The sequence below is a fragment of the Cebus imitator genome, unplaced genomic scaffold (assembly GCF_001604975.1).
Source record: "Cebus imitator isolate Cc_AM_T3 unplaced genomic scaffold, Cebus_imitator-1.0 Scaffold148, whole genome shotgun sequence".
NCBI lineage: Eukaryota > Metazoa > Chordata > Mammalia > Primates > Cebidae > Cebus > Cebus imitator.
Window position 1 is genome coordinate 2,361,778 of NW_016107463.1, and position 22,139 is coordinate 2,383,916.

Genomic DNA, 22,139 nt, shown 5'->3' on the forward strand with positions numbered 1-22,139 from the left:
CAGGGGTTGCAGCAGAAAAGCAGGAGCTGTATGGAGGATGCTCACCTGGCAGCCTCGATCTGCCCCTCTTTCCTCGCTCCTCCCTCGGCACCCCCGGGTAGTTGTCAGGGGCCGACGTCTGGGAAGAGCTGCATCCGGCTCAGAAGCTCGCATCTGCCGGCTTATTTCTGCAGCTGGGCTGCTGGCGGGGTGCATCCACATCTGTGAGAATCTCGCAGACTCTGAGACTCCTATGCCTTTGGTGTTACGGGGAGGATTTACTGTCTCTCACTGCATAAACCGTGACGACCGAAGGTGTGCTCCCAGGTTACAAAGCCTGCAGGCTGTGCCCAAGGACCAGAGGGCGCCGCAGGGGCCGGGCGCGGCCCGCTCACACTTCTGGGGCAGCAGTGAGCAGCGGGCACAGGGGCAGCCACGAAAGCAGCAGCGAGGGCGGCGCAAACACCTCAAAACTACACGGAATCCCGTGGCGCCTGGCGCCCACGGCGCGCAAGGTACGCTTCGGGGCGGTCCTGCTTGACCCCGGAAGAGAAAGTTGTTTTGGGGAAGGGGAGCAAGGAGGGGAGTGCGAGTTAAATAAAACTAAAAATCAAAAGTTGTTCTGCTCTGCTCAGGCCGCCTCTACTCCGCCTCGTCCTTGCCCCAAGCCCTTTCACAGCCTGCCTTCCTCAAAGGGCCCGACGAGCCCCCGTCCCCATAGGAGTAAGCGGACCCCGGGCAACCGGCCCCCAGGTCCCTCGACCCTCTCCGGATCGAGGTCGCCGGGAAAACCCGGAGAGGAGCATCCCTCGGGCCGGGAAACACCCTCGGCGCGCACCCACTGGCGCGCATGCTCAGTTTGCGCGGCGGCTAGGAGTAGGAAGCTCCCCGCGGCGGCGGCGGCGGTGGCGGTGGCGGAGACTGGAGGGTGGGAGGGGACGCACCGGCTGGCGGGCGGGAGTGCTGGGACGGGGTAGGGGCTCCCGCCCGAGGTTCCTTGGAGCGCTTCCGACCGCGAAGCTCTGCGCGAGGTGAGAGCGAGCCAGGGAACCAACAACGAGCGCGGAGAGGACAGCGGGCTGAGCGGAGCCGCCGGGCAGAGCGGGCTTAGAGCCCGGGTTGCCGCCGCTCGGGACCCGGCTCGGCGGCGGCGGGGGCGGCGATGTTCCACTGCATCCCCCTGTGGCGGTGCAACCGTCATGTGGAGACCATCGACAAGCGCCACTGCTCGCTGGTCTACGTCCCCGAGGAGATCTACCGCTATGCCCGGAGCCTGGAGGAGCTGCTGCTGGACGCCAACCAGCTCCGCGAGCTGCCCGAGGTGAGTGAGGGTCCGGCCTCACCTGCGCGCTCTGCCGGCTTGTCTGCTGTCCCTTCCGCTCCCCGCCTCTCGTTGCCTCTTCCACCTCCGGGTCTGGCGGGAGGGAACCTTACTTGTTTTACGCATTCACCTGCTTCTTTCTCCCTGTGTCTCCTTTTTTTTTTTTTTTTGAGACGGAGTCTCGCTCTGTCGCGCAGGCTGGAGTGTAGCGGCGCGATCTCGGCTCACTGCAGTCTCCGCAACTCGAGTTCAAGCGATTCTCCTGCCTCGGCCTCCTGAGTAGCTGGGATTACAAGCGCGCGCCACCATGCCCAGCTAATTTTTGTATTTTTAGTAGAGACGGAGTTTCACCATATTGGTCAGGCTGGTCTCGAACTCCTGACCTCGTGATCCGCCCGCCGCGGCCTCCCAAAGTGTTGGGATTATAGGCGTGAGTCACCGTGCCCGGCCTCCCCTCGTGTCTCTTTACCTGCATCCTTCCCCAGTAAAGTTATTTTTCATTTTATTCAAAGTGACCGGATATTTTTCCCGTAGTCACTAGAGCTCGTGCTGTTGGAGAAACGTTCTGGACTGTTAAGTAACTTAGATCCATGTCTAGGTACTGACACCTGCCACTTGTGCCCGGGCAGGTGAGAAGTCAGGCGACACGGGCTGTTTTCTGTTGGAGGCTACAAAGCACCGCATTCCACCCCACTCCACTCCCCAGGGCCCTACCAAGAGCCGGGCGCGTCTCTCCTTTGACCGAGGCTTGTCGAGGAGGACCTTGTGACCTGGGCAGCGCGCAAGCGGGCCGCACTATCTCGGCATCTTGGGAGGAATGTGCTCCAGGCTTTATCGCGGGTGGGCTTGGCCGGCCGGCCTGCCGTGGCTACGGGGTGGCCGCGGGATGGGGGCAGGGGAGAGCTGGGCCTGGAGCGCTGGGGGCAGGTGCCCAGACGCCAGCCGCCCGGGCCCTGCCTGCGTGGACCTGTTGCGTGGTGGGAGCCGCGGTGAACGTCAGCAGAGGCTCTGCCCGCGGGCCAGCCTTGCAGCCGCCTTTCCCGGAGCGGCCACAGTCGCCCTGCTTACTTCTGTCCTTGTAGTGATGCGTTATCTTTTCAGAGTCTTTTACCTAAAGTAACCACTACACTGCCGCCGAGAGTAGGGAGAGTCCTTTGAGCTTGCCTTGGGAGCTTAGCTGGAGTAATTCTTAAGGGAAAAGGTATCCCAAACCCAGGTGTGTACAGGAAGTAAGTGTGTAATAATCCAAAGGTGTGCAGGAAGTAGGGAGACTGCTGGGGAGTCCGGGATCGGACCTGTTTAAGGCCTGAGCGTTGGACTCAAATATCTTGCTTGTCCTTTAGTTAACACAAGCCAAACCATTGTCACAGAAACACTAGTCAAGTGTTCTGGCTTGTCAGAATGACCTGATACGTTCTCCAACGCTGATGGAGCGTTTAAACAATCAGTACTGTGTGTTTTTCTCAATATTTTAAGTGGTGTTCTTCTTGGATTAACTTCCTTGGTTCATGTGGAATTGATTGGATGTTTGCTCTGTGTAATCATAGAGATTATCCTCACTGGAACCTTTGTAAAGCCCCCCAAGCTTTATTTAGCTTAGAAGCAGCAAAGCTATCCAGTTCCCTCAGGCTTTTATTATTTTGAAGGCATTTTCAAGCACATGCTTTTTTTCTGGCCTTTCATGTCCTTAAAGATTTCACTTAACAGTCATCAGCTCATTCACTGCTTTAAGTTGTATAATTTTAGGCAGTGATATCACCAGAAATATAGAATATGTAATTTAATTTTCAGGGCTTCAGAATGACATTATTAAAGATTGAGTGAAAAGTTATTCAGTAGAAATGATTCATTGCTCTTTGTGGTATTTGTTTGTTTGTTTGTTTTCTTTTGTAGAACTGGAAGATTTCCTTTGACTGGATTGGCTTTTCACTCCCTTCTGCAGGGTTTCTGGGTTTTCCTGTAATGTTGGAGAATTCAGTTTGGCATGGGAAATTATGTAATTTCCCATGCCAAGCCAAAATGTCAGGTATTTCTGTGATCCTAAATGGAAACTTGTCAGAAGCTCAAAATATAGTCTGTGGCACTCTGTAAATATGGTAAATAAACAAGCTTTCCAAAGGTTACAGGTGATCTTGCTAATGGATTATTATTGCACTAACAGCTCTTAAATTAGTATTAAAGTTTTTAGGTTGTGTAAAATCTATTTCTCCCTGACTTTTTGTGTGTCTTGGTGCCTGGGTGTGTACATGACACACATGAGAACCACCTTGAAAACAAATGTATCTGTTCCATCCAGTCTTTCCTTGGGCTATCTGTTGTCTCACCTCTCAGATCTGTATAACTTATTACCACTGCTCTCTGCTTCTCCTGCTCCAAACCCCTGTTTCCTTATGTGCCACATCAAAGCAGGTCTCTTTTGTTGATAAGCCTCAAAGGTCCTTATTTTGGTGGCCATACCAGCTGTATGTTCTCTCTATAATTTGTTTGGAAGCACAGCTTAAAGGGGAAGCTCGTACCCATTACCCAGACAGCAAAGATACGCACTCTCTCCAGGCTTTCATGTAATAACAGCCACCTTCTTTCCACTGAAAGGCCTGCAACCTCTGGTTTGAGCCAATATCCTCATTTCACAAATTGAGATTCAGAATTGAGGTGACTTTCTCAGGGTTATCCAGCAAATTAGATGCAGTTGTTGGTGGGTCCTGTTCATCCAGATGTTCTTTGGACACCTAGCAGGAATCTTCTGTCTTGCTTCTCATACCCATCAAACCTTAATTTATTTAGTCTCTCCTATTTTTTCTTTTTTTGAGATGGAGTCTCGCTCTTGTTGCCCAGCCTAGAGTACAGTGGCACGATCTCAACTCACTGCAACGTCCGCCTCCCAGGTTCAGGAGATTCTCCTGCCTCAGCCTCCTGAGTGGCTGGGATTACAGGCATGTGCCACCATGCCTGGCTAATTCTGTATTTTTTAGTAGAGATGGGGTTTTTCCATGTTGGTCAGGGTGGTCTTGAACTCCTGACCTAAGGTGATCTGCCCATCTCAGCCTTCCAAAGTGCTGGAATTATAGGCATGAGCCGCCACGCCCAGCCTAGTCTCTCCTATTTTACTCATGTCATTATAACTTGGCTTTAGCCAAGCATTTGTTGAGCCTCCATTATTTGCAAGTTACTGGGAATATAGAGATTAAAGGAGGCATGATTCACAGCTTTGTGAAGAAGCAGATGATTTTAATCCAGATGTGGTTAGTGTGGGGTGGAAAGGACACCACGGTTAAACTACTCCTAAGTTGTGGACTTGATGGCTACTTTCCTAGTCTTTTAACCTTTTGCATCAGAACCCTCATCTTCAGCTTGGTTCCAGTTGGGTGATACCCCGTCCCTTTTGCATCCACCTACTCCTCCTCCACTACCCAGAGTTTTATCCTTTTTGGCTCTGTGCTAACACAGGCAGCCTCACTGTAACCTTCTTGAGATGTGTGTGTGTTATTGCTTACCTTTGTTGAGCATAGAATCTCAGCCTTGTCGCAGCCAGTAGGTACCAATAAACAGTTATTTATGTTGCTCAATAAACCATTATTTATCTGTTGAATAAATGTTGCTGAACCTTATAAAAATCTTCCTCCCTGTGCTCCTTTCTCTTCCCTTAAGCATATCACTGCTCCAGCATCTATCCTTTTCTAATATAGTCAGAATTTTCAAATTAGAAGCAACTTCAGAAGAAAAGCTCATTCACAGGGGCACACTTTTTTCTTACCTGCCCTGCAGGAACCTTGGCTTCCCCTCTGTACTTCCTCAGCCTTTCACATGCCATTGATTTTTCTCCTCAGTGGGCACCAATTCTCAGATGCCTTCAAATATGTGTGTTTTCCTGTAATCTCCAGCACCAATATAGTGCTTCATGTAGTAGCAGGCAGTATGTATTTTGAATGAATATACTGAAGCCTTCGTAGCTTTGAAAAATTGAGTTTTACCTTGCCATCTCTTCTTAGAGTTCAGTTGATCTTTTGTTGATTGACAGATGGCATTATCTCAAATACCTGCCCCCCTACATCATTCTTTCTCATGTTCTGCTTTACTTTTTCCTGTCCTTTAGAGCACATATCATCACCTAACTCCAGACCATACACTTGCCTTCCTTTTCTTTGTCTCTCTACCTGACTAAAACATTAGCTCCATGAGGGCAGAGATCTTCATGAATGGACACATAGTGGGCACAAAGATGCATGAATGAGTCCGAAGATGGGTAGGTGGCCCATGTTTCTTAGCCATCATAATTTCCCTTCCTATGGTCAGACTTTTGTGCATCAATCTATTGAAACTATTGTTGACACAAAGTCTTCTTTCAGAATCCAGTGTCCTTGTCTTGCCAGTTTTTGTTTTCTATGTCTTCTGTACTGGACACCTCTGATTGCTTTATCTTTGAAAGAATCTTCATGCACTATAAACATATTCTCTATGAATATGACTTCAAGTTTAATATCTCCAGCTGTGATCTGTTAAGGGAATATCCATCTCCACTGGTGGTAAAGTCCCTTTTGCCTTAAACCAACCATGTTTCAATTTAGGTCTCATATTCCAAACTGACTGCTCTTCCCGGAAGTTCCATTTCTAGGGGGCAGGGCAGCCATTCTTTCCCTCTCAAAGGTCCAAAGACTTACCTCAGATCCTTCCTTCTCCTCTCCATTTTGTTGCCAAGTCCTGCCATTTCTTTTTTCACAATGCCGTCTTTCCTCTCTTACTCCCTCACTCCCATCTGGTTGGTTTCATCTGGATTTATATTGTCCATTGTTGGTTGTCTTCTGCCGAGGCTTTTTAGGGCTTGTCTTGAAAGGTCAGAGAGCAGAGGTGCTGGATTCAGATAGTTCAAAATGCTGCCCCATCACTTGGAGACTCTCTTCAAGCCTCTGTTTCCTCAGATGTTAGAGTAGTACCTATCTTATAGGGTTATAGTTATTAGAGAATATGTGTAAAGCACTTAAAGTGTCAGCACAGAGTTAGATCTGAGATGTCTTAACATCTTTCTGGATACCGTTACAAAATCTGTTTATTTTAAAATAATGCCTCTCCCTCCCTTCCGTCCTTCCTTCCTTCCTCTTTTTCTCTATTTTTCTTTCTTCTTTTTTTTTTTTTTGAGACAGAGTCTCCCTGTTTTCCAGGCTTGAGTGCAGTGGTGCCATCTCGGCTCACTGCAACGTCTACCTCCTGGGTTCAAGCAATTCTCCTGCCTTAGCCGCTTGAATAGCTGGGATTACAGGCGCCTACCACCATGCCCAGCTAATGTTTGTATTTTTAGTAGAGACGGGGTTTTACTGTGTTGGCCAGGCTGGTCTCGAACTCCTGACCTCAAGTGATCCACCCACCTTGGTCTCCTTAAGTTGTGGGATTACAGGCAAGACCCATCATGCCTGGCTAAAATACTGTTTCTTAAACTGGAGTTTGAAGACATTTTTCCAGGAGTTTGTAAGTTATTTTTTAAAACCAGAATTATATTTTTAATGTTCTTTTCAATAATACTTTTTTTAAAAAATCACAGATTTTGTGACATCTTGATGACCTTATAAATGAGCAGTGCCCAAAGACTTTATTGACCGTGTTTGAGCAACTCTTTAATTATCTCTAGCTAATGGGGGAAGAACAGATGTGAACTTATTACAGAAATGATTAGTTGGTGTCAGAAGATGGCTGAAGTTTATATGAACAAAGGTTTTCATCGCAATTTGTTAGACAAAAGTGTTGGGCAGCTGAAGGGGTCTCAATCCACAGTGGTGTCAGCAAGCAGAATGTGAATTCAGGCTACCTGCTCCATGTTACTGTTATATTTAATACATTGCACACAGCCATACAGTATCTGCAAAATTGCATCATTGTTATCTGTCATGTTAAATTAATGTTGAGCTTTCTTTTGTGTGTTTTTATCCAATTTAAAAAGTGTTTACCTTACAATTTTGTGAGAGCTAAAGCATAGAAAAGACATAACCTAGTTTTACGTTTGGACATACTTCAATAACATTGTAATAAATGTAATTTAAGTCAATGCTTAGGAGAAGGGGCATCCAAAGGAATATTTCCCCCTTTATAGTGCTGATCTATACATTTCTCAAGTTAGGGAAACACTTCTCATTTCTCAGATACCCTGTGACTATCACACAGTTTAGCATTTAATTGTTTTCTGTTAGTCCCCCACCCCTCACCCCATACCTCTCTTCACCTCTGATACCTAAAAGTGAGAAAACTGAGACCTAGAGAAGTTGTCGTTTGTCTAAGGTTAGTGGAGATTAGAGTCTCTGGTTAAGAAACTTTTAGTGAGTATGTGTGACATATTAATAATAATTATAATGGGTTAGTAGAGATTAGAGTCTTTTCAATTAAGAAACATTTGAGAGTTTCTGTGATGTATTAATAATAATTATAACTGTCACTGCTTGTGAGAGTTAACTGAGTTTTAAGCATTGTATGAAGTGCTCTACATAAATAATTTCTTTCAAATGGAATAACAGCTCACTGTAGCCGTTATGATTTCAGCTTGGCAAATGCAGAAACTGAGTCTTAAAAAACTTATTTAAAGGGCTTAAGAAACTTGGTCAAGTTTAGTTGTGGAGCAAGCATGAAACTCCTGCCACATGTGTGCATTTACACTGTACTGCCTGCCTGGGAGCAAGGAGGCATGATGGTGTGAAGAGCCTCTGCAGAATGCCATGGCAGCTAAGGAGATGAACTCTGTCTTGTAGGCAGAGGAGCCTCAGGGAAGGTGTCTAAGCAGAGGTGAAGTATGGTAAGGTCTTTGTTTTTAGAAAGATCATTTTGGGGCAGAGGAGAGAATAGAGTCAGGGAGACCAGTCAGGGGCCTGTTGTAGTGGTGTAGGCCGGAGGAGAAGAGGGAGTACCTGTGGGATACTCTGGGAGATGACGTGATTAAAGTTTTCACCGCTGAGAGCCTCTCCCTTCTCATCTGGTGCCCTTTCTGCTCTGCCGCCTTGTGTTGTGCTGAGCTATCCAAAGCGCTGTGCTTCACAAATTTGTGGGACGCCAAATACAAAGCATTGTCCTCCTTTCTGTAGACATACTTTCATTGATTGTGGCATGCCCTTGTGTTCAACTTTTAAGATGCTCACTAAAACCTGGCAAGTTTTCTATGTAGGCATTGGCTTGGGAGGAAGCTGGACAACCAGCCGTATTATGGGTGGGAAGAGTTTGCTTATTTTTGGTTTTGTCTAGATGAATGTGATCATTAAATTTATAAAAATGTACCAGCAGTGACCCTGGTAACCCTGTGGGCTCTAGTTTTCTGAGTAATGTGAATTCATACTTATGTCTGTTCTATACTGTGAATTTTAGTTTCATCATCCTGTGCTGAAGTAGAGGATGCTTTCAAAGACCAAATACTTGGAGAATATTTATTATTCTAGAGTAACTTAAAACTCATTGCCTGTGTATCTTTTTAAAAAGTAGCTCAAGTCTTGGAGAAAAACAAACCATTTGCGTAATGAAACTTTGTGAGAGTTGACAAAAGATTGAGTCATGCTTTCAGTGTAGTAAAACAGCAAAATGAGCCTGCTTCCACAACCCGCAATTCCCTTTTCCTGGGGTTCCCAGCAGAAAGGGAGCACTTTGACTCTACCTCATAGGCTTCCAGTACATTTACCCCTTTGCCAGAATTTTGCATCTTCTGTACTGTAACAAGTAGGTACTTGGGATTTTCTTAAAATGGACCCTTTACCACAGACTTGAGATTTTAGGGGTAAGCCATTACTGAGATTTACACAAGAGTATCAGAAATAGCAGTGTAAACATTTCTTTGCGATGATGACAGATCCCAAACATGGTCTTGCTCTGCCATGGAATGAGGTGTTTTGTTCTTTTTGGGTGAGGATCCAGTAAATGCTGCAGGCTTCTTACTGTGCTTACTGAAGTCTAGAGCAAGTTCACCTATTTTAGGACTCTACCCGGAACACAGGGCTAGAAATGTCTGGCCTCTACTTCATAAGATAGTTATGAGGGGTGATGAGACCATGGGCCAGAGCTTTATAAATGCATAGGAGAAACTTCTGGATGTCCATTAACTTTCTCTTGGGTATAATTTAGTGGACAGGAATGGTAATTTACTATTACATGTGGTATTTTAGAAGATCTAATAGAGAGAGAGAGAGAGAGAGAGAGAGAGAGCATATAGTGTAAAATACCTTGGACTCCTAAAATAAGATGTAATATTTAAAATTTTTCCTTCATTATTTTGTTCTAGACTATAATGTTTAGATTTTAGGGAAGTTGACTCAGTTGGAAGATTTTGGTGTTTTTGTTTCTAAAAACCCTACGGAATGGATTTGCCATGTGGTGGCGGTAGAAGGAGGTGTTACACCTAATTACAGCATGTTCTAGAATGATTCCTTGATTGTGTGGCTGGATTGAGAGGACTCTGTCCATCTGGCCACCCTAGTCACCTCTCTTTCCGCAGTCCACCCCCACTTTTGGGAAGGGATAATCAGGAGGGCTCTCCACTGGCTTGTGGTGGGAACCAGGCGCCTGAATCAAATGAGCAGTTGTGAGGGCCAGAAAGTGGCTTCAAACCTCTCAGGATGTGATATGGGCTCTGACTGCTTGACTTGACCTGGAAGTTGTTGGATAAATGCCTCTGAGGCCCATGCTATTAGTGCAAATGGCCTTGGGCTATGGTGTTGTCTTATATTTATCCTATTTTAAAAGTAGTATGTTTTGGATGCTTAAAATAATTCAAAGAACAAAAAAGAAAGAAGACTCACATGATTTCCTTGAATCGATACCATCCCTTAACAATTTGATTATATTAAGATTTTAATTTTATTTTTAATTGATAAATAATTGCATACATATATGTGGTACAATGTAATGTTTTGATACATGTATACATTGTGGAATGATTAAATCAGTCTACTTAACGTACCCATCACCTCACATATTTATTATTTGTGGTGAAGACATTTAAAATTCCCTTTGTTTTTAGGATGTATGCTTATGAATTTTTTGCCTCGTCATACATCGCCATATATTTGTTGTTATTAAAACAAAAATAAGATTCCCATTATATAAATTGCTTTGCTGCTTGTTCTTTTTACTTAACACCATACCTTGGACATCTTCCATATCCATATATATAGAAGGATTATAGCATTGCTATGAGTGCTGTAGTATTCTATTGTATTGGATATACCACCGTTACTTATTTTTTAACCATTCTCCTGCTACCGAATATTTAAATAGTTTCTAATTCTTTGCAATTATGAGCCATGCTGTATTAAAAGTTCTTGTATATATTACTTTGTATACCTGTGCAAATGTTTCTTTAAGATAAATTTCAAGAAGCATAATTGCTGGACCAAAGGATATGTACTTTACAAAATATTGCTAGATTTTCAGTTTTTTAGTCAGCGTTGGATGGAGGCCTAGACATTGTACAAATCTAATCATTTGTCATTTTCATCTAAAAAGCTAAAGTCTAGAGAGGTAAAGGCATGTATTAAAGGGGAATGAAGATATGGACTGCACATTCCTGATTCTTGACATCCAAGTCCTGTGATCCTTGTAAGAGCTTGAAAAATAGGCCTAGAGGCTATCTTTTTTTTTTTTTTTTAAATCTCTGTGTCCATTATTCCTGACTGCAGTTCTTTTCCATAGGCCTAGAAAAGGCCTCGGGTAGGCTTTAGTCAGTTGAGCAGGTATTTGTGCCAGATCTTTGGAAGGCTAACATCTAATTCTTGCCACATGAACGTGCATGCCAAGAGTTGCTGTGGGCCCTTGTCAGAGGCTTGTTGCATTTCAGGTGTTAGGAAAGCAGGATCCGGCTTTCACTGCTGCTGGGCTTAGACAGGCTGGGGAGGGAGGAAGGCATTGCAGACAGGGAGCTTTTGTGAGGTGACATATGCTGTGTTTGAAGCATGGATTCTTACTCTGGGTTGACTTGGTTGTCTTTCTGGAGTAAGAGGGCAGGGTGGTGTGCAGGATGTTTGGGGACAAAAAGCTTGGGCATTAACTTGTGATGACTGCATGGATCAGCACCCCAACCTCAGTATCTTCTACTGAAGTCTCCATTCAGGCCAGATCCCCTTATTTGAAGATAGAAGTATTCATAATTGTTAGGAGATTGTCCTCTTCATTGCGACACCTTGGATGGGTGACTTGTCTTTCGTTGTACTTCAGTTTACTCATCTGTAAAAAGAAAGTAATAATAGTACCTACCTCATGAAATTGTATGAAAATTAAATGTGTTCATCTGTAGACACTGCTGAGAACAGTATCTGGGAGATAGAAAGTACCCAGTACAGTTTGATAATTGTTGTCAAAACTGACTACTAACTTTTGTGGGAGAGGCCCACACTTCATCTGTGCTTCTTTCAAATCCTTTCTCAATACTCGGTCAGAGTGATCTTTCTAAGACACGAATGTGACAGAGATTGCCTGCTCTGGTGGCTTCCCCGCACCTGCAGGATACGGTCTGGCAGCATTCTGCCCTCCGCCTACCCCTGCCACCTCACCTTCCCTCAGCCTTGTGTTTCAGCCCGTTAGCGGCCCTTAGTTGCTGACGTATTGTTTCATGCTTCTTAGTCTTTGTTTTTTGTTGTTCCGCCTTCGGTGAAGTACTCTTCCCACTTCTTTTCCTGTCTCGCTGCTCCTCATCCAATTGGACAGAGCTCAGGAGCTAACATTCCTCCAGAAAGCCCTCCCATCTCCTCCGCAGTCACTGGGGACACCTCTGACTTGATTGCTGCATCTTTGTAATCATCTCTGCCCCTCATCAAAGTGAGTTTCTTAAAGCCATGCATCTTTGCATTCCTGCTGTTTAATAGGGTAGTTGGTGCAGAGCAGACATTGAATACATATTTGAAGGGCCTTTTGGGAGAAGTTTTCAGCCCTTTTGGGGAGATTGGATTTAGTAATGGCTTTGAGCCAGACCTGTGAGGGAGAGCTTGAAGATGACCCCAAGGAGAGCCAGGCTGTCTGTATTCCTTGTGGTTATGGGTGGCAACATGATGGAGCGAAAACGGCACTGGCCTGGGTGTCAGCCCTGGGTTCTTGTCCTGGCCCCGTCCAACACTAGCATTGTGACCTAGGGCGGATCACGTACTCTCTTGAGCCTCAGTTTCCTTATCTGAGTGGTGTCAACAAGGTCCCTCTGTGTGTTGACCTTCTCTGATGCTAATTTTATGACTTGATGTCCCAGTGTGAACCTTTGATGAGTGTTGCTACAGTTGTGCACATACTCTGTGAGGTTGCTTCGTGAGGTTTAGTAGAACCACAAATCTAGGCTTAATCATTATAATCAAGGATTTGATAATAAGGAAAAGCTGTTCCAAACACTTACCCTCCTGTGGTCAGTTGTTGATTCCCAGAACCAATTAAGGAAAAAAGATCAGCAGATTTTCTTTGGTTAAAACACTCACACTCCCTCACCCCCAACAACCTTTGAACACTGAAATGTTTCTCCTTTGTCAGATGCATTTTCCCAGGTTTTCAAAATGAGGCAAAATGGGTGAATTTGGCTGGGATCTTTTTTGTGTCCTTATTAAATGAAATCAAGCAATTCAGAGGGGGTTGTTTGAAACTTCCCTTTGTGTTGATTTGAGTAGCTGGGAGATTATATTTTGGGAAACTTAGTTTGGGGACTGACCATTAGAAATATCTGTGGGTCACTGTCAGATTGAGGTGGCTTTGCAAGTATGTTAGGATCAAAGGCTGTAGCTTTCAAGTCTCCTGCTGAATAGCTGGTTTATCTAGTGGGATGTTGGCATCAGGCCTCAGAGGCATCTTGGTTCAGCAATGGGGAGTAGGGATGGGTTTCTGCTGGATTCTGACAGACGCTCCCTCCTCCTTCCCTCATTTACTGAGTGCTGGCTGCGCTTCAGGCATTGCTCTATCTAGGAAGCCAAAGAAATCTCTGTCCTTATGGAGCTTCCATTCTAGGTAAGGATGGAAAGCAAATAAGAAAATATGAATTTCAGGTAGTTACGAAAGCTATAAAGAAAACAAAACGGGAATGCTGTAGAGAGTGTTGCAAATGGAGATTTCTATTTAAGATCTCTCTAAGGAAGTGACATTTGCACCAGTGGAGTAGGGCAGCCATGTCAATATGGAGAGCTTCCTGCAAAGTCTTGGGGATGAGCTTAGTGAGTTTATGGGCAGAAAGAAGGCTAGTGTGGCTGGAGCCTGTGGCATGGGCAGTAGGAAATCCAGGTGAGGATGTTGGCAGGGCCTGGAGAGTCTGGTGAGGAGATTGGATGGGTTTTTTATCAGTTGAAGTGTGGCAGATCATAGGCCTGTAAGATACCTGATTTATGTTAGAGAGTTCACCCTACCTGCTGACTGGAGATTAGACTGTAGGGAGGAAGAGAAGAAGCAGGGAGGCCGGGAGAGGGGGCTTTTATTGAAAGGTTTTAGTGAAGGTGCTGCTGCTGACTTGGACTAAGGTGGCAGCAGTAAATAGTGAGATGGCTTGGGGGCAAAGTGGACAATACCTGCAGGATGTAGATTTTTGGTTTTACGGATGGGGAGGGGGTGGCAGAATTATTTGTTGATGTAGGGAGGACTGGAAAAGAGAACTGCAGTACAGGAACTGTAAGGTACTCGAGTCATGGCATAAGTTTTTATGAGACCTAGATTTTAGGGGGTAATTGATAATTATAATAATGATAGTCAACATTTTATGAGCGATGTGCCTCAGTCTGCTGTAAGCACTTCCTATGATTAACCCATTTAATCCTTACAACCATAGCTATATTTCACATAAACAGGTTTATTTTACAGATGAGGCTACTGGAACACAGAGAGGGTAAAAAACTTGCAAAGACCACGCAGCTACTAAGTAGCAGAGTAGCAAAGCTGTGATTTGAGGTGATGCAGTCTAGCTCCAGAGCCAGTGTTCTTATCACTGGAGCTTCCTGCCTCAAGGTCAGTCCTGGGGAGACAGTGTTATCTGCACCAGAAGCCACCTGATGAGCCATGAGTTGCATCTGTTCTGTGAAGGGGAACAGAGGGACACCCATGACCCCTGCACTCAAGCCTGAGTGACAGAGTGAGACCCTGTCTCAAAAACAAATAAATGCAAATAAAAAGCACTGGGCTGAAATATCATTTAAAGAATGGGGTCACTAAATATTAATGAGCACATTCAAGCATGATCTTTCAAGGATTAGTGACACTCATTCTTTCGTGCTGGATTTCTTCCTTTCAGGACGGAACTTACAGTTCAATCTTTATATAAATACTTAAAGTCAAAGCACATCCGCCTGGAAAAACAATAGGAAGCTCACTGAACAGCAGTGAGCATTTGTTATCTCATAGCAGCACTCCCATTATAAGTCTGCTCATAATTATTCAGCTGTTAACACTGTTTGTTCCAGTTCTCAAAGTTTATTAAGTGATTAGCTTACCAGGAAATTATTAGTCTTGACTGTAAAGGTCAGTAGCATAAAGAGGTTCTAATGTGCTTTCTGGAACTATACATATTTCAGTGCTGTTACAAATGGATTCTAATAAAAGGTAAGGGAAAACAAGCGTTTTACAGTAGATTCATCAAACCTAATAACATATTACACTGATTATCATACCTTGATTTTTGATAATTTCATTGCAAAATGGCAGGAGGAGGAAGGAAGCAGTGTTATTTATGCCCCGCACTGCTCTTAACTGTAGTGATTCACTGAAATTGCATGGAGCCAGTAGCAAAATGAATCAGATCTCTGCTCTTCAACCTTACCCCATCACCATCCCTCCTTGGTAACTTACTGTTTAAAGAGAAATTTTGTATAAAGGTGGTTTTGGTAAGGTAGGTATAGCAGAAGATACTTACTTGCAATGTGTACTTTATATAGTTTTTAAAAGGTTTATATATTCTAAAATGTTTATTTCAATTTTCAAGAGAAGCAACTTCCGTGGTTTCAATTCACTGGTAGTTTCCCCTTAGTGGAGGGTTCTGCCCTGGAGAGACAGAGGAATGTATGTGGAATACTCTAGACTGCAAATAACAAAAATCTCAACCTAAAATGCCTTTAATGAAACAGGTATTTAGTGACCTCACACATCAGGAAGCCTGAAGGTAGGGGCAGTGCCAGGCACTTGTGTGACTTCCCGATGACTTCCTCCCATGGTGGCACTGAGCAGAGAGGAAAGGGATAGACAGAGTCACAGGCCAACCCTGGCCACCAGCAAGGCTGACAGTGACAGTGTCTGGCTTTTTGATTTTATTTTAAATTTTGCCTCAGTTGCAGGAAGCAGGTAGGCAAGGAATAGTTGGAACAAGGGCTTGGAAACGGATGTGGGGTAGGCACTCTGCAGTGTCTGCTGTAAGAAGGCAGGCAGGAAGACAGGCAGGAAGGCAGGCAGGAAGGCAGGCAGGCAGACGGTGAGAGCCTGCCTGGTTCTTGCAGATACCCTTCTTTCCCATCAGGGATTAGTAGATAAATGTTATATCTCTCATTTAACCCTATGTTTTCTGCCAAAAAGATAAGGGCCATCTGCTCAGGAAAAATCTCTAGCAGGAATGACTTCTGTTTCAAAGTATTCTTAAAAAAAAAAAAAAGCTCGTACATGTAGACATTTTTCCTAGATTCCAGTCTCACTACCTGTGTGAGAAGTTTTAAGAGAACAAAAACATGTGAATAGGGTATAATAAAAATTAGAGTGCTCAGTACACTTAGTTTCTGACTTGTTAAATTTCTGTCACTCAGTGGTTGGACTAGCTCTCCTGGCCTCTGTGCCTTTCTTGGTGCTGTCTACTCTGCTCAGAATACTGTTCTCCAATGTCAGTACCGCCTCCTCTGTGAAGCCCTCCCAGGTCTACAGTCTGTCCACGTCTCTCTGCTCCCCCAGTCTTTGAGGTTTACTCTTCTAATGAGATTCATCAGGACAGGACTTAGCTGTGTATCTGTTTGTTTTCTATGAGCTTATCATCAGGGACTTACTTATGTGTTTCTGCCCCAGGCGTTGGGAAATTCAGTGCCTTAATCACAGAAATGCTCAAAAAGTGTATTTTCTCATTTAAAAATATATTTTGTGTGGGGTAGTTTAGATACATAAATCCTCAGTTATTTCTACATTCTTATTGTGTCTGACCACTCCTTTTTAGTGCCTTGGTATAATGAGTTATTCTGAGGCCCCAGTGATGCCAGGAGCACAGTCTTAGTTTCTGTCTGAGCCGGTCGTCTGTCTCGGGAGGAACTCTGTGGGCCACAGACCACAGCGCTGGCTCCAGCTAGGCGTGTTAACATTTGTTTGCTATCCACCTGAGCAGTAGGCCACCAATGCGGGCTGAGTCAGCACGTCCTGCTGGCAGAGGGTCAACAGTAGCACGGAAAGATAATGTGTTATTAGTCATGTTGACAGAAGGACGTTTCTTCTCTGTCTTGCCTATTAGTCGAGGTGTTAATGAGGAGTAGAATGGCCAAAAGGCAGGGAGCTTTCTCTCAAAAGAGAGGGCCTGAGCTGCTCACACATAGGATAGGAAGCGTTGAATAAAACATCAGTTATAACTTTAAAAATACCAATAGCAGCTCTTTATTAGCTGCCTAAGGTAGTCCACATGTACAACTAGGCACTTACACAGATTTTGTCCTGCTGTCATATCAGCCTTATGTGTGAGGTTTTTTTTTAAAGTCACACTTTACAGATGGGAAAACTGAGGCTGAGCACTTTGCCTAGGGACACGCAGCTAGGAAAGTCCCGGGACAGGGTTAAGTCTAGGTCTGCTAGACTACAAAAGCCCAGGCTTTTACATGCAAGGTACTAATTTGATAGGCTCTGTTGATTGGGTGGCAGCCTTGAAATCTTCATGCAGTGAATGCGTATTGATGGCCTGCTGTGAACCCTAGACACTGGAGATGCAAAAGTAAGTGCAGAATCCCTGCCTTGACACCTGAGCAGATCAGATCATAGCGAGCCTGCGTTGTGATGCTAAGAGCAAGATCTTTCTGGAGGTAGAGGGCATCGCATGCACAGGGAGTGGTACCCAAGCCAAGTGTTGTTGGAAGCATGGGGTTTAAGGAGAGGGTGTCAAGAGATAAGGCCCCGTTATGGGTAGCCTTGAATGCCAAGTTAAGGAGTTTGACTTTTATTTTGTAGGTAGAGGAGTGTCTTGTTAGACACTGATTTAGAGAGCTCAGCCTAAGGGTAGCTTTTGGATGGATTTGAGGGGAAGAAGACTGGAGGAGATAGGGTTAATATTTAGAAAGCAAACCAAGACAGAATTTAGTGACTGACTGAATTTGAAGCCGAGAGTCCTGTGGTTGGGGGAGTGAAGGATAATAGTTGGATTATTGGTTTGAGTGACTGGGTCCTACCTTCAGAATTTGAGGAAAGAGGGGAAGGATGCTTGTGGATAAATAAAAGATCAAAGCTGGTGGCTTTTGTTTTCTCCGTTCGGGATGAGATAGGGCAGTGTGTAGGTGAGGGAGGTGGAGGTGGAGCATGGGGTGCTTTGGGAGTGGTGGAGGGGAAGGAATGGGAGGGGAAGCTAATGGGCATTGCTAGGGTTGGCAGGAATTTTTGGTGGTGCCAGGCTTCACATTTTTTTTTTCCTCTAGAGTGCTCAACTATACAGACTTAGGATAGAGGAAGGTGGATTATGGGTGCTGTTCTACCTATGGAATAGGGAGTGGCTGGATGAGAAGGTGGGATGGGGCCACTGAGGATGCTTGGGATGCTGTACAGAGAGAGCAGGGAGTTCCAGTAGGGGTGGGTAGGCAGAGAGAAAAATGGAACAGAAGTATAGTGGATGGGAGAGGTCATGGCCAGATCCAGGATACTGGAGTTGAAGATTCATGAGAGGAAGCAGCTGTGGGTGAGGCCATATTCTGGGGTGTGACTCAGGAGTGGACCGTGTGGATTGGATGGGTGTGACGGTCATTGCCCTTAAGGGAGCCCAGGAGTTACTTTGCTTGCTTGCTGGGTGGATCAGCTCCATGAGGAGCCACAAAATCAAACACCTGAGGCAGGGCCAAGTGGGCAAATTGTAGGACAGGGTGGGCTAGTCATAGACAAACCTGTGCAAACCAGAGCGCATGCCCCCTCTACAGAGGACAGCTGCCCCTGCCCAACCCTGCCAGGTGGGAGGTGGGGCTGCTGTTACTGCCTCGCTCAGTGTTTTCCTTTTTATATGCAGTTTCCTGATTTTTAAGTGTTCAGTAATTAAAAATGGACAATTATTCAACTATTTGAAAACTGCACTGTGAGCTATAGGAATCAGGTATACAGGTTGGGTTTGACTCTGTTGGCTGCCTGTTTGCACCCTCTAATCTTTAGATACGTCTATAGGTCCTAGGCCTGTGAGGAGGTGCAGTGGAGAGGTGATTTGAATTGAATTCTAACAGTCTTGAAACACCTTGCTTTCTTGGTCATCTCATCTCCCTTGGAGGCTTTAAAGATAAGGAGCTAAGCAAGTAGCTAAATTAGTTTTTCAGTGAGAGCTAATAGGTGATGATAGTAATCTGAACCTGTGGCTCAAAGGAACTGCAGATTGTGTTGGAAGTTTTGCTAGCTCCTTCTGAAACCCTTGTATCCTTGTTCCTTTCCTCTGTACAGTCTCCTTTGGCTCTCCTTGTTTGTTTCTTGATTCTTACTTCGTTTTTTGCTCATTCACAGCATTTTCTTCTCTACTCCCTTTTCTCTTCATTTACTTCTCTAACTCTGACCCATCTTTTATAGGGTTCAGCTCAATTTAGTTGGCTAAAGTAATGTGTAGGTCAAATGTTTTTTGTATTGATTTTTTTAGTAAAATCTTCTATTTTCTTAGTTTTTAAACTTAGTAAATTAACCGAGTCGTTAGTAGATGGCAGTGAAACTTTTTTTTTTTTAAGTAGCAGATAAAAAGGTGCTTACACACATATTTTGTCCATCAAATTAATCAGTTTGTGGATTTTACTCAAATTTCAAAACACCATTGAGCCTCTTTGCAAATTATCCTCATGCACCTACACATATCTGTCCATTGCTGGTGTTTGGAAATCTTTGTTTCTTTGAAGATATTTACATTTGATGGTTGAGACAGACCAAGAACTAAGTCTAAACAATAAGAGATGTGACTATGAAGTACTGACACAGTGTCTATTGTTCTCCTCAGCAGTGAGTTTTCAAGGTTAGTCCAAACAAGGAGGTGCACAGATGCTTGCACAGCGCAGCCTGGTCGGAGTATGTGCTACCAGCATGGCTTTGAAAACCTTGCTTCCAAACATGCTATATTTATTAAGCTAACAGTTAAATTGTCTTATTTCCAGACATTTTAGTTAGACCTTTTGTTAGTCTTTTGGAGATAAATGTGCAATTTCTCTTGGCCTTCAAAATACTAAGACAGACTTTGAAACCTGCATTACTGTCTTTCTGGGCGCTTTGAGCTCTGGAAATTGTAGATGAGGGACTATTGGGGTATGAGCTTTCCTAAGTGATGATTTTAAAGAATGTTGTGCATGTGGCTGTGTGGCAGCATAATTGTTGAACACGCATGTAAATTAGGCTTACCACCAAACCTCTTGTGTGTAAGTAACCGGGCTGTCTTTCTCTGGCTGGTCACTTGTGTGGGGAGCATCACAGTGGTTTGGACTTGATTCTTTATGAGAAGCACCTGGGGAGTTCTTTTAAAAAATATGGATTCTAGAGCCTCATCTCCAGTAATTCTCATCCATTATGTTGGGATGGGGGAGGGGGTGGTGAGTGGGACCAGGAATCTAGTTTCAGCAAGTGCCCCAGGTGACCGATGCTGATGGTCCTGGGGCCACACTGTGAGAAACAGTGACACAGTGGGCTTTGGAGTTGAATGGGCCTAGGTTCATGTCTTATCTCTCCCCTCTGATGGTTACATGATCTAGCAAAGCGACTTATATCTCTGAGCCTCATTTTTCTCACCTTTAAGTGAGAATGATGGTTTCATCAAGCATGGCTTATAGCTCCAGGTCATGAGTTTTTCTTGGGCCCCTTCCTGGGCCATTACTTGAGATTTTTTTTTTCTTGTTCTCTTTTCTCCTCTACCTGCAGACCCTTTTTCTCCACATACTTGCATATGCACGTACAGCGAGCTTGTCCTGAGGACCTAGTACCCAAAGCCTGCCTCAGGTCCAGTCCTCTCCTCTTAGGTTATTGCAACATGGTGACAGTTGAATTTTGTCCTGCCAAGGCCCAGAGACTCTCCAGACTGTAAGATTTGGTCTGGCATGTTGAGCCTGTAGGGAATTTAGGGCATTTTTTTTTCAGTGGACAAACATAAGCAATTCTCTCTCCTTCTGCATTCAGTTGTGAAGATAAGAGTTCGCTGTACAAAGATGGTCATTCCTGTGAAACTTTTTGTTTTGAACAGTATGATCTTGATCTTACTGGAAAGAGGCAGGCTAGTTTTTAAAAATGCTTTTTTTGTTTGTTTGTTTTTAATGCTAGCACGGAAAAATAATTCTTTGGTTTTGGCCCATACTGCTGTCAAAATAAAATGCTTCCTGTATCCAGGATATAAGTAGGTTTAACGAGTACCCAAGCATGTTGCTGCTTTTGGTTTTCATCTCCCCTGTGTAACTTTTGAAGTAGAATAACTCTGCATTCTTTTCTTGCTAATCACTTAAAATTTTAATTGAAAGTTTTGCATTTATAATATGAGCTGTTTAGGCAAATGCATGGAGGTGTGTCTAAAATAATTCCCGTTTCAGAGGCACTTTTTTAAAAAGTAAAAGAGGCTTTAATCTTCAGTGCTTTTGACACTGGGCTATTTATTAGGTATTTTTAGTATATAAATTACAGTGAGCACAGTACTAAAAGGCACACTTTTTTCTGTGTGGTATATTTCCTGATTCTTGGCTTGGTAATTATATTCAGGATAATTTAGTCTTGGACTACAAAATAGATGTTGGATCTATGTTCTCTACTTACTGTGTGTTAAAAATTGAGAGTTCATTACCTGACAGAATATATAGGCATATTTTAAGATTGAAGCCAAACCCCTTGGTATCTCTCTCAAAAGCCTCTTGAATCTGGTGTAAAAGAAACATGTGGGAAACAGAAATCACTGAGATGGAAATGCTAAGTGCTGGGTGACTGTAGAAATCGGCAGAAAGCCTTTTAATGTTGCTTTAGAGTTACCCAAATCAAAACAGGGCAACATTTGGAGTCGTTGCCTTCGAATATAGTTTTCTTACAATCAGAATATATAAATCATAAGTTAAAGTTCCTTATTTAAGATGTTTTATATTTTCTAGGATACTTTGTAAAGGGAATATTTATTTCAAAATAATCCCATGGAGGGCTAGAGGGATGGATAAAAAATGTGCATAACACCTCTTCTTTCCTTTTATTTTTAATTCCTCTGCAACTTCTTGTGAATATTTTTATATATGCTGAACAATCTGAAAGTCGGAACCTCCTCTAAAAATCCAGCTCTATTTCCCTTTTAAAACATTTCAACACATTGGCTTCACTTAAGACAAAGAAGATAGCCAGAATTTTAATTAGTGGTTCAATTTATGAGCTAAAAACATTCATTTTGGCTGTTATTTTTGAAAGAGATTTTTGACCCCCAATTATGGACATGATATTGATGCCCTTTTAAGAAACTCTGTTCTGTTGCATTGGTCTGTATCTCTGTTTTGGTACCAGTACCATGCTGTTTTGATTACTGTAGCCTTGTAGTATAGTTTGAAGTCTGGTAGTGTGATGCCTCCTGCTTTGTTCTTTTTGCTTAGAATTGACTTGGCTACGTGGGCTCTCTTTTGGTTCCATATGAAGTTTAAGGTGTTTTTTTCCAGTTCTGTGAAGAAGGTCATTGGTAGCTTGATGGGAATAGCATTGAATCTGTAAATTACTTTGGACAGTATGGCCATTTTCATGATATTGATTCTTCCTAACC

The 22,139-nt window shown here is 43.8% G+C and overlaps 1 protein-coding gene across 2 annotated transcripts in view; it reads left to right on the top strand.

The window, feature by feature from the left end:
• The first annotated feature begins 570 nt into the window (after positions 1-570).
• Positions 571-22,139, top strand: part of LRRC1 (leucine rich repeat containing 1) — a 133,742-nt gene continuing 112,173 nt past the window's right edge. For both annotated transcript variants that reach the window (XM_017542895.2, XM_017542896.2), the window contains exon 1: positions 571-1,300. In XM_017542895.2, coding sequence (XP_017398384.1) covers positions 1,142-1,300 — 159 coding nt within the window. In that variant the 5' untranslated portion in view covers positions 571-1,141. The remainder of the gene's footprint in view (positions 1,301-22,139) is intronic.